Source organism: Eurosta solidaginis, chromosome 1 (genome assembly GCF_040869045.1).
Source record: "Eurosta solidaginis isolate ZX-2024a chromosome 1, ASM4086904v1, whole genome shotgun sequence".
In the NCBI taxonomy this organism is placed as follows: domain Eukaryota; kingdom Metazoa; phylum Arthropoda; class Insecta; order Diptera; family Tephritidae; genus Eurosta; species Eurosta solidaginis.
Genome location: NC_090319.1, coordinates 258,574,969 through 258,592,858, shown reverse-complemented (window position 1 = coordinate 258,592,858; position 17,890 = coordinate 258,574,969). Strand labels below are relative to the sequence as shown.

The following is a 17,890-nucleotide window of genomic DNA, read 5'->3' as shown; positions in this document are numbered from 1 at the left end:
AAATTCTTTCCAGCATTCCGTCTTTGCCTTCTGAACAGCTTTTTTGTAGCACCTAAGACTATCTTTATACGGTTCCCAGTTTCCATTTAACCGGCTCAGGTTGAATAGTTTGCGAGTCTCTTGCCTGAGCGTAAAAAGGTTGGACTTCCACCAGGGGTGGTATACCTTTTTACTAAAACTAGTTGGACAAGCTATCCGGAGGGCAGACCCTAAGGCCTCCTCTAGCTTGCTACTGTTAGCATCAAGGTCCTCCACTAATGAAATTTCCTGTGCCGAATGCCTTCCTAGCTTATTTCCTACCACTTTGACGAACTTTCGCCAATTGGTCCTCTTTGGATTACGATAGGGAATATGAATTTCTACATTAAGGCAGATAGTGAGTAGTATCCTCCTGTGGTCAGAAAACGACTGACTATCTGATACCCTCCAGCTGTCTACCCAAATATTGCTGTTTCCGCTTAGTAGCGTGACATCTAACACCTCCTCACACCCTTTGAATGCGTCCGTGGTTGGAAATACAAAGGTTTCCCCGATTGCATACTACTAGGTCAGTATTAATGATAAAATCGAAAAGTGATTCATCCCGAGTGTTGATTTCCTTACTTCCCCATAGGGAGTGCCTGGAATTGGCATCACATCTCAGCACAATGTTTTCAGATCTCCAGTCCTGCATCAAGGCTCGGACCTCCTCCGGTGGAGCGTCCTTGTCGTGCGGCATGTAGCAAGAAGCAATTGGTATGCTGACTCCGTCAGCTGTCTCTAGCGAAATCGTGGTCAGATCGGAAGAGCTGTGAGAAGAAACAAGAAAAACATTGTAGTTAGATTTTACCAAAACGCATGTCCTAAGCTTACCGTCCTCGCGCTTGTAAAACGTAGAGTATCCCTTTATTGAGAGCCCTTTCACGTGGGTGTTCCACACGCACGGCTCCTCAACAAGGGCTATATCAACGTCTTCCTCCAGTAGGAAGACGGCAAGGTTGTCCGAGGCCAGCCTAGAGTGCTGGAGGTTAATTTTGACAACCTTTAGACCCGTTGGAACTTTTAGGGTCCAGGTTCTTGGTCGGCGAGCTGCAAGTCCTCCAGGCGCTTGTTAGCATTGTCGACCTCATCCGGTTCTTCCTCCTCCTCCTGAGGATTTTCACCTTGGCGCGCCGCACGCCAAAACGGAGGGTGAAGTCCGCTTTTTCAAGCGGAGTAATGCTATCCTCTGATATGAGGTGCACGAAAGAGAGGCTGTTCCGTCGCGATTCCTCTGCCTTGATGACTACCCAGTCCTCCATGGGAACATCGCGGTTGTGATCCCGCAAATACTTCAACAGCGTCCCGCTGTCTATTTTCATTCTCGGGATCCATACCCGAGCTCGGGGTCTTTTTGGTATATCTGCCGCCGGGATGAGCTTTATCCTTAAACCCTCCCAGATCTCCCCTAGGGCCAGCACGCACTTCTCCAAGAAGTCCTTGGACTGCTGGTCCTCGTATCTGACCACCCGGTACCCGCGAACAACCTCCGCCGAGTCGAAGGAGGGGAGATTACCCTCCGGGTTGGCCATGCCAAAGTCAATGACCATCTGAGACAGCCTTGCATCTAGCTCCCCCCACTTCTCCAAGACGGGCTTACCGCTGTCGGTGGTCGCATCCACTAGCGCAACTTGAAGGTTACTCCGAACCATTTATGAAAAAGTTTTGTCCTCTCCCAGCGCTCCGGCTGATACCGAGGCGTTACCACCGGTAATTTTGCTCCTCTTGGAGGTACTAGGGGCCTCTTCCATGGACCTGTTTCTCTTTGAGGTGCTAGGGGCCTCTTCCAGAGACCGGTTCCTCTTACCGGCGGTGGTTCTGTTTTCAGCTTCCAAGTACGCCCTGTACTCGTCCACAACCGCTTGGAAAGTAACACGGTCCTCCGCATCCTTGGGATGCACGGTACCGTTTGCCCTGTTCCGCTCTATCCTATCCAGGACAGACAGAACTAGCTGATACCGCCTTCTCTCAAGTAATGCCTTGGACCGTGCCTTGCTAGCTGTTTCCCGCTGCTTCCTAGCAGCGGCCGAAAATTGTTGATTGCGTGGCGGAGTACCGTTGCCAACAGTACTGTTCCCGCCACGTGTTGCGTCAGTCTCTTGACTTGAAGATAGTAGCTCCACATCCGAGGAGTACCTCTCTCCGAGTCTAGGTCCGTTAGTTTTTCCGTCCCCTACACCCGTTCTAGAGTCCGTCCTTGCTAAAGTTAGTGACGTCGTTGTCGTTACCGTCTTAGTCATATTGTCGTCCGTGTCTTTGTTGTCTTTTTTAGTTTTACCATCATTATTTTGGTCCCAAGAGTATGCACGGAAAGGGTTGGTCACTCGTCCGCAGAGCCGGCATGCGTAGGGAAGGCACTTATACCTCCGACCTTGCCCGGGCAACGGAGGGGACCGTTCGAGACCAGCTACTCAATATCCACCCGCTGGCCATTCAGCCCTCGGCACGGGTACCTTACACCTTGGCTTATGGTGGTGGGATAGGGTATAGGCCGGGATGGGAAAAAGACAGGAAATAGGTTCTGGGGTGTGGGAAAGAGGTCGCCGCTCGAATTCGGCGCCGAAGCGAAGGTGTCACCACGAGGAGGCTCCCCCCTACCCCGGGGGGAGAGTGCTAAGCACCTACGAGACGACGCTTTGGGGTGGCGCTGGTGTGTGCAAAACGCAACACTCCCATCAATGACACCCGATGATGACGTATGCCGAAACCGGTTTGTCCCCAAACCAAATTTGACAAGGGATGACGAAAAGTTGTTCCAATAATGGCGCAACCATACAAGGTGGCAGCACGGTGACATACCACAAACATAAATAAAACTTCCATGTACAACTTTGTTTTTGTAAATCGATGGACTAATGTCAAAATCGTACTGCGCAGGAAGTTGATGTATCAAATCATATTAAAAAAGTACAAATCAGCTTTCACGGTTCTGCCACTTTTTATAGTTCCGCCATGGTTCCAAAACACATCGGTTCGAAATTTTCATCTCATTTTCTCGAATTTTTGAGATTGGTTTGCATGGTTTCGGCTACAAAATTCATGGAGGTTTTTTCTTAAAATATCAAAAATCAAAAAGAAGAATTTGCACACGAAATATATAGTGCAGTGTGAACACTTTTCGGAGTCGTATCAAAGGTGATTTTGGTGTACTTTCAACCCCGGGGTTCAACTCCCGGCCGTACCAACATCCAGTTTGGTATTTTTTTTTATTATTATAATTTAAATCATATTTTTAGAATAGTTTTTTTGGCACTTCTTGGGGATGAAATTCGCACTATTTTCATTTTTATATAGAACAACACGACAAAATGCGGTTTTTACACCAAAAATTTGTTTGCGTTTAATTGACGAAATCTAAAAAAGTAAAAAAGATTCCCACTGCTATTTTTCTGTTCGCTGCTGTATATTCAAATGTATCCACTTCTTAAATTAAATTGATTGGAGCTTAGGTTAGGTTGAACTGGCCGGTCCATGAGGACCTCACATAGACTGAATGAGTCCGTAGTGTTACCAGAAGTTTGCTTTAACGCCCAAACTGAAAAGCCCTATCAAAAACCAGGACCTATGTTATAAAATAACTCCGTCTTCTTCGCAAATACTAGAAGCTTCCTAGGACTTAAGTCATTTGCTGCTTTTAGATCTGAAAGCTGTATCACTCCCAATAGCTGGAGTCATAGCCTGGCAAGCGCAGGGCACGAGCACAGAACGTGCTCGATCGTTTCCTCCACCAACACGCACTTCCTACATCTGCTATGACTGACCAAGCCTAATTTAAAGGCATGTGACGCCAGAAGGCAGTGTCCAGTCAGAATACCCGTCACGAGTCAACAGTCCTCTCTTTTTAATAATAGAAGCAACTTTGTTAGTCTAAGGTTGTAATACCTACACATAATCTTCGACACTTTACAGCCCCGCGCTTGAACCCACGCCATTCCCGCTTGGTCGATCATGTGCACCTCTCGCCTTTGCTTAATTCGCCCAGTTTAATTGGGACATATACGCAGCAAGCTTCAAGGAATGTGCGCTTTTTAGCTAGTTCGTCCGCTTTTTCATTCCCATATATTCCCATATGCCCTGGGACCCAATATAGATGTATGCTTCTCCCTGTCCCGATTCTCTCCAGAGACTGCTTACACTCTAACACGCATTCAGATGCTGTGCTATGCGAGATTATTACCTTAATTTCTGCTTGACTGTCAATATAAAAGTCAACACGGTTGCAGCTTAAGCTATTCTCTTTCAGTATTTCTACTGCGGCTAATATTTCCGCTTGGAAAACGCTACAGTAATCCGGCAGCCTGTAGGATCTGTTTATTTCCGGATCCGCACAGTATACGCTGACCCTACTCCTTCCACTACTTTGGAACCATCTGTGTACACATGTATCGCCTCGTCCGCCATTTGAGCACACTTACGCCAACCGTCCACCTCTATTGTGGCTTCAAGATCACCCTCGAAGCGCAGATAGGGATTGCAGCATATAATGATAATAAATCGCAGCTCTGTACGTAGTGCTATTAAAATATACATATGTATATTCCAAGACATGTGTTTTGTTTATTTCTTCAGTTTGTTTATTTCAAAATAAGTATTTTTCCGCTACATTTAGTATTTTGCTATTTATTGATTATTTATTTTTTTTTACAGTTGAATTATTTTGATAATTATTATTTACTTATATTGGACGAGAGTATGTACATATGAATATTTAACATTTATGCAAAGCAACCTACTACTACTTATAGATATACTGACTTATCTCCAGAGCGTTCAGCCAACATGATTTGTTGTTGCTGTGCCCTGCAGTTTACGTCCCACATCCTCTTTAAACCATTGACCCACACGACTATTTAGCACACATTGGAAGGCTTTGTAACACCACTTCAATGCCGGCTCATTCTGTGTATTACGATTGCAATCACTCCATATGGGCACAAGTACTTCCGTGTTCGCTTTATCACGATAAAGTGCTGCTATTTCTGCAACATTGAAACCCGCACGATCATTCCATAATTTCATCTCTATCCAAATGCAATGAATTTACCGATGCACTGGTTCCTCGTCCGGATAATCAAAATTGTTAAAGCGGCGCTGAGATGAGGAATTCAAGGTTTCGCGTTGGATGCAGTTTTAACTGGCACTTAGAAAATCATCTTCTGATTTCTCTTCAAAATCTGCTTTGATCTTTTGGATGGTTTAATTTAATGCAATTTATTACAATCACAACTGACTCTACTTACAATCGAGCAAAATGTAAAAAATATTGTAATAATAAAAGCGAGCGTTTTGCACTGCATTGCTTATGGAATGAAATGGAAACATAAAAATTGGAAATTGTATACAACTAACTATGTATACATACATGTTTGTAAGCCCAACGTTTCAGCTCAGTTCCCACCATATAACTAATTATGCATAGTATTTTAATCGTAAGCTATTAATAAAACAGTGCGCTATATTTAATTTAATCCGCACTTAAAATTTCCACATCATACAACTGCATGAAAGCAACAACCAACTAATTTTTACACCCTAATGGGCAAATATATTAAAGAGAAATATGTCAGGAATATTCAATTCCAACTCCTAGACCCATATAAGCTGTGCCGCATACTCAAAAACAAAATCAGAGAATTCCAAATAAAAATTTCGAATTTTTTGTGAAATTTTTTCAAAAACGTTTTTAAAATTGCTTGCATAGTTTCAGTTACAAAATTCATAGAAGTTTTATCTTAAAATATTGAACATGGAGAATTTAACTGACGAAATTGTTTCAAAATTGCCACTGCTGTTTTTCTGTTCGCTGCTGTAAATCAAATTCATTACTTTTTGTTAATTTTCCGACAGGGTAAATAATTGATGTACATATATTTTAAAAATTTTCCGCCATCCCGGCTTTGGTGTTGTTTCTCGAAACAAAAATAGCATCAAAGATGGCACTACCAGGGCCGTAGAGAGAAAATCCGGGCCCTGGACTAAACAATTTACGGGCCCCCTATAAAAAATCCACTAATTCATTTGATTTACTTTAATTAATGACATCTCATTCATGAATCATTATTGATGGATTACATCAAAAAAAAATTTTCCCACATCAACTAAATGATTTTTGGACTAAGAGCTGAAAATAAAATTAACACAGAATATTTATGTACTATTTATATCTACTATTTTATTGTAACGTAGAAATAAAATCTCTTTTAACAGCCACATATTGTTTCAAATAATCTTTTCTAGTTATTTGGTAACATTTTAATACATTTCTGATAAATTTAATGATGATTATAAATTTAAATTTTTCAATATAGAAGGTTCGGATATCAAAGTGGCTTTACTTGATTTTTTCGCTGCAAAATTTTTATACTCAGTTGAGCAGAGCTCACAGAGTATATTAACTTTGATTGGATAACGGTTGGTTGTACAGGTATAAAGGAATCGAGATAGATATAGACTTCCATATATCAAAATCATCAGTAACGAAAAAAAGTTTGATTGAACCATGTCCGTCCGTTAACACGATAACTTGGGTAAATTTTGAGATATCTTGATGAAATTTGGTATGTAGGTTCCTGGGCACTCATCTCAGATCGCCATTTAAAATGAACAATATCGGACTATAACCACGCCCACTTTTTTGATATCGAAAATATCGAAAAACCGAAAAAGTGCGATAATTCATTACCAAAGACGGATAAAGCGATGAAACTTGGTAGGTGAGTTGAACTTATGACCAAGAATAGAAAACTAGTACAATTTTGGACAATGGGCATGGCACCGCCCACTTTTAAAAGAAGGTAGTTTAAAAGTTTCGTTGAAAATATCATAATGAAATTTGGCAGGAACGTTTTTTAAAGTCAAATTTAAAAAAAAAAATGAATATCTTTACAGTATATAAGTAAATTATGTCAACATTCAAATCCAGTAATGAGATGGTGCAACAAAATACAAAAATAAAAGAAAATTTCAAAATAGCCGTGGCTCCGCCCTTTTTCATTTCATTTGTCTAGGATACTTTTAATGCCATAAATCGAAAAAAAATTTGCCAATCCTTGTGAAATTCGGTAGGGGCTTAGATTCTAAGACGATAACTGTTTTCTGTGAAAAAGGGCGAAATCGGTTGAAGCCACGCCCAGTTTTTATACACAGTCGACCGTCTGTTCTTCCGCTCGGCCGTCGATCCTGGTCCACCTTTATTGAGATATCCCGACGAAATGGCGTCCACCTATAGAACTATGGCTCGATCCCTCTTTAAATACTCTTTAATAGCTTCCATTTGATACACATGTCATACAAACACATTCCAGGGTTAGCCTAGGTTCATTTGCCTACATGGTGAGTTTCTCTTGTTTTGTCTGCATAGCTCTCAACTGAGTATGTAATGTTCGGTTACATCCGAACTTAGCCTTCCTTACTTGTTTATAATAATATCAAAATTTAACTGTCTTGCCAAAACGGATGCAACACAAAGCGTGGCAAGTCCTGAAACTCGCTCTTGAGATGAACCGATCTATGAAAGTTTTTGATTCTTGAAAGGACGCTAAAGGAACGTTCTGCACTAGCTATAGTGACAGGTATAGTGCCAAAGATACGTAAAGCAACACAAATATTGGGGAAAATTGTATACAGGTTTTGAACATATGTATGTAGATGGCATTTAGCAATTTCAAAGGTGACAGACCTTTATCAAAATTTGCTTCGTAAGTGTGTTTCAAGTGAATTACGCACTCTAAGTTTTGGGAAATATCCGACTTGTATTTTTCGACACATTTTGCTGCGCTCGCCCGAACCGTAGTTTCATCCATGTCTTCAAATTACTACAAAAAGGAAAACGTCTCGCTCAAATTTCTTAAATCGTTCAGTAATGTCAGTGATTACCGAATAAACGATCACCAGGAATGTATCGTTTTTAAAATCAGACTCTGAATCATCCGTAATCATCTCAATCCCATTATCTTCAAAACGTCTTTTGGGGTTTCTCTTTCGAATGGCCGGAAACTTTGGCGAGATGTTCAATTGAGTAGCAACTGTTTGGCATTCATTTAAAATTGTTTGCCATTGGTTCCAGATCAACTTCAAATCAGCTAATAAGGCATCTAAATGTCGGACCTCAAGATCTATGGTGGCGTCTCTAGCTTAGAGGACCACGTTTCTTTCATTAATGGTAGTCTGTGGTTTGAACCCAATTGAGGACAACAAGATACATTCGAACTTGATGTACTTGAGAATGGCGGTAACATCTCCGTATGCTTGCGCAGTCCAATTTGGCTTTTGTCTGAAAGACTATGAAGAGAGCTCGGTACATTTTTTTGAGGATGTTCCATCGTTGTGAAGTGCTGCTGAAAATAGTAAAACATTTTTGTACAACTCCGAAGAAAGTAATTGCAGCCGTACAACATTCTGCAGCATCAACACCACATAAATTGAGACTGTGGGTTACACAAGGCGAGTAATCAGCATTCAAGTTTTTGTCGAGAATGTGACGTCGTGCACCGTTGTAAGCTCCTTTCATATTGGCGCCGTTATCGTACCCTTGTGCACGACAATCTTTTAATGGGATTTCATGTTTACCTAGAGTATGGCAATTAGATCAGCGATTTTCTCACCAGTTTTTTGGTTACAATTCACGAAAGCCAAAAATAGCTCTTGAATTGTAAAATTTGTTGCTGTTTGAGTTAGCGCAAAATGAACGTAGTCAACGTGACTAGCATTAGGCATAGCATCAACGATAATAGCAAAATACTTGGCTTTCTTGCCTTGATCTAATATAGTTTCCCTCACGTGCTTTGCACAAATTTCTACAAACTCGATCTGAATGTCTGGGGAAAGATAGTGAACGTGTAAACGTTTGGGCTGCTGTTGTGAAATCCTAACTTTCTCCAAATGATCTCTAAGTATCGGATCATAATGGCTTATGAGATCTGAGATGCCCAAAAAATGTCCATCGTTTCGTTCACCAAGATATATACTTTCGCCTTTGAAAGCTAGACCTCTTTCACCCAAAAATAAAATAGTGTCCAAAATTCTATATAAAATTTCTTTCCACTTTTGAGTTTCAGTGATTAGCTGGTCATTGATAAGTGTATTAATTGTAGCCTCCTTTTGAATTAGATTTTGTAAAGATCGCTATTGAATATAACATTTAATGTGATCTTGAGTATATTCGTGTGATGGCAGTTTATCGTATAGCTTCTTCCATACCTGGAATTTCGAATATCCGCACAACAAATTTTAGGTCGGTCTACACATGGTAGGCAATAAAAAGCATTGCTACTGGCACTCCACACTAAACAGTCGCGCTCCACTTTCTCTCCATTTGGCAAGATTCTGTTTAACAACGAGGTAGGAAATGCCTCGTCATGACAATCACGTGGAAAAATAACAGGACACATGACCTCGACGAATTATTTGGTTGACTTCTTCAGATCGCAAAAACTCATTATTCACGGTACCGATATCGAAGTCTTTTAAATAATCTGGACTTTGATACAGAGTTGGTGGTATTGTTGGAAGGCTTTTTGAAGATGAACCTTCATCAGTGTCACTACGAAAACTTTACGATTTCGGATTCATGTAAACATACATTTTTGTTTGATGTTTTTATTATCTCCTCAGACCCAGGCAAAAAATCATTATCAATATTCGTTGGTTTTGAAATTCGGCTTAAAATTTGCACATGGAACAACTAAAGACTCTCCTGAATTAAAAAAAAAATGCCTTAGTACCTCTAAATCGCGGGCCCCCTCAGAAACCCCGGGCCCGGGGGGAAACCCACCATTCCCCCTCCCCTCTCGTCGGGCCTGGGCACTACGTCTCCGAATCGAATTTGATGTGGGATTCTCAATACGCTATTCGAACAGCGAACAGAAAAATAGCAGTGGCATTTTTTTCAAATTTCGAAGTTTATATTTGTTTTTTTTTTTTCAATGTTCAAACAATACTCAAACGTCTCTGAGTTCTGTAACCAAAACTACGCTTTAGCGGTTTCGAAAAAAATCAAAATTTCGCGAAAATTTTACGCAAATTTTAAACTTTTGATTTAGAAATTAACAATTTTTTGAGTGTGCAGATTTGTAGCCCAATAAAATTTTATCTAACAAAATACAAGTTATAGACCTCTGAAAATTCGGGTTGTTTTTGAAATTTTTTTTTTCTTAAAGGTGTTGCAGATTTTCTTTCATGTGAAAAAAGAAAATTGTTCACACTTTGCTTGGAAGAAAATCAAAAATACCATCCTGAAAAAAAATGCCAAAAATCGATACGAATTTTGAAAGACCTATATATTGTTCGGTAGACTACAATTGATTGGGCTATAAAACTGTGTAATGAAAAAGATTCAGAGAACTCTAAATAAAAAGTTCGAAATTATTGTGAAATTTTTTCGAATTTTCAAGTTTTTGAGATTGGTTTGCATAATTTCAGTTACAAAATTTAAAGAGGTTTTTCTAAGAACACAGGCAATAAAAAAAGAAGAAATAGCGGATGGAGAGGATTTGTTACAAACTATAAAGAATAAAGATCAGCAAGAGGAGGCACGCACAAAACTCTCGCTGATGATAAAAAGTCACACAACAACAAACAAGACAAGTGCAATAGACAGTGCAATTGCAGATACAGTGGAGCAAACAAAGAAATTTCTTAAACAAAATAGTAACATACGAATTTTAACTTCAGACAAAGGTAATAAAACGGTAGCAATGGAAGTCGACGATTACGATAAGAAAATGGAAGAAATTTTAATGGATTTAACTACATATAGGGTTCAAAGACAGGACCCAACATCACGATTGCAGAATAAGAACAACTGCCTAGTAGATAAGCTTTTTAAAATGGATTTAATCACGAAGTCTGAGAGAAATAGACTTACAACAACAACTGCGCTTCCACCCAGAATCTATGGCCTCCCTAAGATCCATAAGGAAGGCACTCCATTAAGGCCAATTTGTTCAGCGATTGGATCACCCTCATATGGTTTGTGCAAATATATTGCTGAAATATTAAAAAACATAACGTCAAATTCTACATATAACATCAAAAACACGCTCGAGTTTAAAGAAAGGATAAATAACACTTATATATTTGACGACGAAAAACTTATTTCGTTCGACGTGTTATCACTTTTTCCGAGTATACCAATACAGCTGGTACTCGATACAATACAAGAAAAGTGGGTAAGGATTAAAGAGTTCACAAAGATACCCAAACAGCTGTTTATGGAGATAACAACATTCTGTATAAAAGAGAGCAGATATTTTAAGTTTAAGAATACCATATACACGCAATTGAAAGGAATGCCGATGGGAGCGCCCACATCCCCAATCATAGCGGATATAATAATGGAGAAACTTTTGGATAGTAGTATGGAAAAATTGCGGTATAAACCTAGGATACTTTCCAAATACGTCGATGACCTCTTTGCCATAGTACGTGAAAACGAGATACAAAATACACTTGACACACTCAACAATTTTGACAAGAATATAAAATTTACTGTAGAAGTAGAAAATAACGGAAAATTAGCTTATTTAGACTCTGAAATAAACAGACGAGGCAATCGACTAAAACTTAAGTGGTATAAAAAAGAAATAGCTTCAGGACGAATTATAAATTTTAATTCTAAGCATCCCAAATCCATGATTGTAAATACAGCATTGGGCTGTATAAGGAAAATGCTACTTACCTCAGACGAATTGTACCACAAGGAAATAAAGAAAGAAATAGTCACATTGTTAAGAAATAATGATTTTCCTAAACACACAATAAGAAGGTTAATCAAAAAAGCTAAATTGCCAAATAACACACAAAAACCCGGAAAACCATTAAATTTAAAGTCGCTGGCCTATGTACCTCAATTATCAGAACGTTTGGTTAAATCTGATTGTTACAACAAGGATAACACAAAAATAGCACATAAGCCGTCCAATACTTTAAAACAATTTTTCAATAAAACGAAGTCAACCATACCAAATATGGACAAAAGCAACGTTGTGTATAAAATTCCCTGTAAAGGCAAGGTTGAGGAAGCTTGCAATAGTATTTATGTCGGTACAACTAAGTCCAAACTAAAAACAAGACTATCACAACATAAATCCGATCTAAAACAATGCCATCAACAAAATAACCACAAAACAGCACTTATGGCACACTGTGCAGCTAGTGGGCACATACCTAACTTTGACGAGACCAAAATAATGCAACAAGAACAACACTACAGTAAACGATTCACTCTTGAAATGTTACACATTATCAACGTACCGACTAACACACGACTCAACTTTAAGAGCGACGTGGACAATTCCGCGCATATATACAAACATTTGCTTAGAGGAAGACAGTACCATACTCCACGTCGCACAGGGCAGACGTGCTAAGAAACGTATGTGCAAATGTAAAATGATAAAATTTTTTGTGATAATTTGTTAATTGTTTATTTACTATTATTTTTGTTTTATTAGTTTTGTAACCCTGATGACGATTGCCGCAGAGCAGTCGAAATATATTGGTTGAGAAAAAAGAAAAAATCATCAACGGTGTTTTATTTTAAAACACGGACCTCGAGCCAGCTTAATAAGATAGTTATTTGAAGAATAAGGTCGCCAACAAATACAATTTACATAGACGGAAGGCACGCCGTGAGCATAAATCAGCAAACATGGGATATGCTAATATAAAAAACTACAATGAAAACGCTAAATCAACAATCAACAAATTGCAGCTAATGTCAAAGAAATTGGTAAAAGTTAAATCAAGTTTAAAGTTCCTTATGAAATGTAGAAAGTCAAAAATTATCCCTAAGTTTATAAGTAATTCAACTAAATGTAAGCAATTATTTGTATCTGACTCGGACAAAAACACGGACATAGAAAAATTAGTACACAGACATACGCAGTTTTACCTAATGAAAATTTTAAGCCTGCTGATAAAACAAAAACACAATATATTACAACGATTAAACCAGCGAATAGATCACGTAACACAAAAACTTAGAGAAGAATTGGGTGAGAAAGAATTTATTGAGCTAATGGAAAGGGAGAGTAATGTCGCGAACAAAACAACAACAACACTAAAAAAGCGCCAAGAGTTAAAATTTAATAAAATGCGAGCAAAACGAAACGAAATATTTACTAATAACAAAAAACATGAAGAGTGGTTTATAAATAAAACGAAGTTAGAATTTCCACAAGATATAAAAGCGTTGTTGGCGAAGGGGCCGAAGTTCGGACTACCGGTCGATAATAAGAGCTTCCCGCTGTTTCAATACATAGCGGATGGAGAGGATTTGTTACAAACTATAAAGAATAAAGATCAGCAAGAGGAGGCACGCACAAAACTCTCGCTGATGATAAAAAGTCACACAACAACAAACAAGACAAGTGCAATAGACAGTGCAATTGCAGATACAGTGGAGCAAACAAAGAAATTTCTTAAACAAAATAGTAACATACGAATTTTAACTTCAGACAAAGGTAATAAAACGGTAGCAATGGAAGTCGACGATTACGATAAGAAAATGGAAGAAATTTTAATGGATTTAACTACATATAGGGTTCAAAGACAGGACCCAACATCACGATTGCAGAATAAGAACAACTGCCTAGTAGATAAGCTTTTTAAAATGGATTTAATCACGAAGTCTGAGAGAAATAGACTTACAACAACAACTGCGCTTCCACCCAGAATCTATGGCCTCCCTAAGATCCATAAGGAAGGCACTCCATTAAGGCCAATTTGTTCAGCGATTGGATCACCCTCATATGGTTTGTGCAAATATATTGCTGAAATATTAAAAAACATAACGTCAAATTCTACATATAACATCAAAAACACGCTCGAGTTTAAAGAAAGGATAAATAACACTTATATATTTGACGACGAAAAACTTATTTCGTTCGACGTGTTATCACTTTTTCCGAGTATACCAATACAGCTGGTACTCGATACAATACAAGAAAAGTGGGTAAGGATTAAAGAGTTCACAAAGATACCCAAACAGCTGTTTATGGAGATAACAACATTCTGTATAAAAGAGAGCAGATATTTTAAGTTTAAGAATACCATATACACGCAATTGAAAGGAATGCCGATGGGAGCGCCCACATCCCCAATCATAGCGGATATAATAATGGAGAAACTTTTGGATAGTAGTATGGAAAAATTGCGGTATAAACCTAGGATACTTTCCAAATACGTCGATGACCTCTTTGCCATAGTACGTGAAAACGAGATACAAAATACACTTGACACACTCAACAATTTTGACAAGAATATAAAATTTACTGTAGAAGTAGAAAATAACGGAAAATTAGCTTATTTAGACTCTGAAATAAACAGACGAGGCAATCGACTAAAACTTAAGTGGTATAAAAAAGAAATAGCTTCAGGACGAATTATAAATTTTAATTCTAAGCATCCCAAATCCATGATTGTAAATACAGCATTGGGCTGTATAAGGAAAATGCTACTTACCTCAGACGAATTGTACCACAAGGAAATAAAGAAAGAAATAGTCACATTGTTAAGAAATAATGATTTTCCTAAACACACAATAAGAAGGTTAATGAAAAAAGCTAAATTGCCAAATAACACACAAAAACCCGGAAAACCATTAAATTTTAAGTCGCTGGCCTATGTACCTCAATTATCAGAACGTTTGGTTAAATCTGATTGTTACAACAAGGATAACACAAAAATAGCACATAAGCCGTCCAATACTTTAAAACAATTTTTCAATAAAACGAAGTCAACCATACCAAATATGGACAAAAGCAACGTTGTGTATAAAATTCCCTGTAAAGGCAAGGTTGAGGAAGCTTGCAATAGTATTTATGTCGGTACAACTAAGTCCAAACTAAAAACAAGACTATCACAACATAAATCCGATCTAAAACAATGCCATCAACAAAATAACCACAAAACAGCACTTATGGCACACTGTGCAGCTAGTGGGCACATACCTAACTTTGACGAGACCAAAATAATGCAACAAGAACAACACTACAGTAAACGATTCACTCTTGAAATGTTACACATTATCAACGTACCGACTAACACACGACTCAACTTTAAGAGCGACGTGGACAATTCCGCGCATATATACAAACATTTGCTTAGAGGAAGACAGTACCATACTCCACGTCGCACAGGGCAGACGTGCTAAGAAACGTATGTGCAAATGTAAAATGATAAAATTTTTTGTGATAATTTGTTAATTGTTTATTTACTATTATTTTTGTTTTATTAGTTTTGTAACCCTGATGACGATTGCCGCAGAGCAGTCGAAATATATTGGTTGAGAAAAAAGAAAAAATCATCAACGGTGTTTTATTTTAAAACACAGACCTCGAGCCAGCTTAATAAGATAGTTATTTGAAGAATAAGGTCGCCAACAAATACAATTTACATAGACGGAAGGCACGCCGTGAGCATAAATCAGCAAACATGGGATATGCTAATATAAAAAACTACAATGAAAACGCTAAATCAACAATCAACAAATTGCAGCTAATGTCAAAGAAATTGGTAAAAGTTAAATCAAGTTTAAAGTTCCTTATGAAATGTAGAAAGTCAAAAATTATCCCTAAGTTTATAAGTAATTCAACTAAATGTAAGCAATTATTTGTATCTGACTCGGACAAAAACACGGACATAGAAAAATTAGTACACAGACATACGCAGTTTTACCTAATGAAAATTTTAAGCCTGCTGATAAAACAAAAACACAATATATTACAACGATTAAACCAGCGAATAGATCAAGTAACACAAAAACTTAGAGAAGAATTGGGTGAGAAAGAATTTATTGAGCTAATGGAAAGGGAGAGTAATGTCGCGAACAAAACAACAACAACACTAAAAAAGCGCCAAGAGTTAAAATTTAATAAAATGCGAGCAAAACGAAACGAAATATTTACTAATAACAAAAAACATGAAGAGTGGTTTATAAATAAAACGAAGTTAGAATTTCCACAAGATATAAAAGCGTTGTTGGCGAAAGGGGCCGAAGTTCGGACTACCGGTCGATAATAAGAGCTTCCCGCTGTTTCAATACATAGCGGATGGAGAGGATTTGTTACAAACTATAAAGAATAAAGATCAGCAAGAGGAGGCACGCACAAAACTCTCGCTGATGATAAAAAGTCACACAACAACAAACAAGACAAGTGCAATAGACAGTGCAATTGCAGATACAGTGGAGCAAACAAAGAAATTTCTTAAACAAAATAGTAACATACGAATTTTAACTTCAGACAAAGGTAATAAAACGGTAGCAATGGAAGTCGACGATTACGATAAGAAAATGGAAGAAATTTTAATGGATTTAACTACATATAGGGTTCAAAGACAGGACCCAACATCACGATTGCAGAATAAGAACAACTGCCTAGTAGATAAGCTTTTTAAAATGGATTTAATCACGAAGTCTGAGAGAAATAGACTTACAACAACAACTGCGCTTCCACCCAGAATCTATGGCCTCCCTAAGATCCATAAGGAAGGCACTCCATTAAGGCCAATTTGTTCAGCGATTGGATCACCCTCATATGGTTTGTGCAAATATATTGCTGAAATATTAAAAAACATAACGTCAAATTCTACATATAACATCAAAAACACGCTCGAGTTTAAAGAAAGGATAAATAACACTTATATATTTGACGACGAAAAACTTATTTCGTTCGACGTGTTATCACTTTTTCCGAGTATACCAATACAGCTGGTACTCGATACAATACAAGAAAAGTGGGTAAGGATTAAAGAGTTCACAAAGATACCCAAACAGCTGTTTATGGAGATAACAACATTCTGTATAAAAGAGAGCAGATATTTTAAGTTTAAGAATACCATATACACGCAATTGAAAGGAATGCCGATGGGAGCGCCCACATCCCCAATCATAGCGGATATAATAATGGAGAAACTTTTGGATAGTAGTATGGAAAAATTGCGGTATAAACCTAGGATACTTTCCAAATACGTCGATGACCTCTTTGCCATAGTACGTGAAAACGAGATACAAAATACACTTGACACACTCAACAATTTTGACAAGAATATAAAATTTACTGTAGAAGTAGAAAATAACGGAAAATTAGCTTATTTAGACTCTGAAATAAACAGACGAGGCAATCGACTAAAACTTAAGTGGTATAAAAAAGAAATAGCTTCAGGACGAATTATAAATTTTAATTCTAAGCATCCCAAATCCATGATTGTAAATACAGCATTGGGCTGTATAAGGAAAATGCTACTTACCTCAGACGAATTGTACCACAAGGAAATAAAGAAAGAAATAGTCACATTGTTAAGAAATAATGATTTTCCTAAACACACAATAAGAAGGTTAATCAAAAAAGCTAAATTGCCAAATAACACACAAAAACCCGGAAAACCATTAAATTTAAAGTCGCTGGCCTATGTACCTCAATTATCAGAACGTTTGGTTAAATCTGATTGTTACAACAAGGATAACACAAAAATAGCACATAAGCCGTCCAATACTTTAAAACAATTTTTCAATAAAACGAAGTCAACCATACCAAATATGGACAAAAGCAACGTTGTGTATAAAATTCCCTGTAAAGGCAAGGTTGAGGAAGCTTGCAATAGTATTTATGTCGGTACAACTAAGTCCAAACTAAAAACAAGACTATCACAACATAAATCCGATCTAAAACAATGCCATCAACAAAATAACCACAAAACAGCACTTATGGCACACTGTGCAGCTAGTGGGCACATACCTAACTTTGACGAGACCAAAATAATGCAACAAGAACAACACTACAGTAAACGATTCACTCTTGAAATGTTACACATTATCAACGTACCGACTAACACACGACTCAACTTTAAGAGCGACGTGGACAATTCCGCG

General features: G+C 37.9%; 1 protein-coding gene and 1 pseudogene across 2 annotated transcripts; one reads left to right on the top strand and one right to left on the bottom strand.

Annotated features, from left to right (window-relative positions):
- Window positions 1–4,622: 4,622 nt before the first annotated feature.
- Window positions 4,623–5,409, bottom strand: LOC137237176 (uncharacterized; annotated as a pseudogene).
- A 6,446-nt stretch (window positions 5,410–11,855) lies between these two features.
- On the top strand, window positions 11,856–17,380 carry LOC137237174 (uncharacterized). Of its 2 annotated transcripts, none has more exons than XM_067760504.1 (2): window positions 11,856–12,391; window positions 12,471–17,380. In XM_067760504.1, exon 2 carries the CDS (start codon window positions 12,668–12,670, stop codon window positions 15,170–15,172), a length of 2,505 nt encoding a protein of 834 aa, XP_067616605.1. In that variant the 5' UTR covers window positions 11,856–12,391; window positions 12,471–12,667; the 3' UTR covers window positions 15,173–17,380. The 2 variants fall into 2 exon arrangements, with proteins under 2 accessions (XP_067616605.1, XP_067616606.1); XM_067760505.1 differs by having other exon boundaries at window positions 11,856–15,177; window positions 15,257–17,380.
- Window positions 17,381–17,890: the final 510 nt, after the last annotated feature.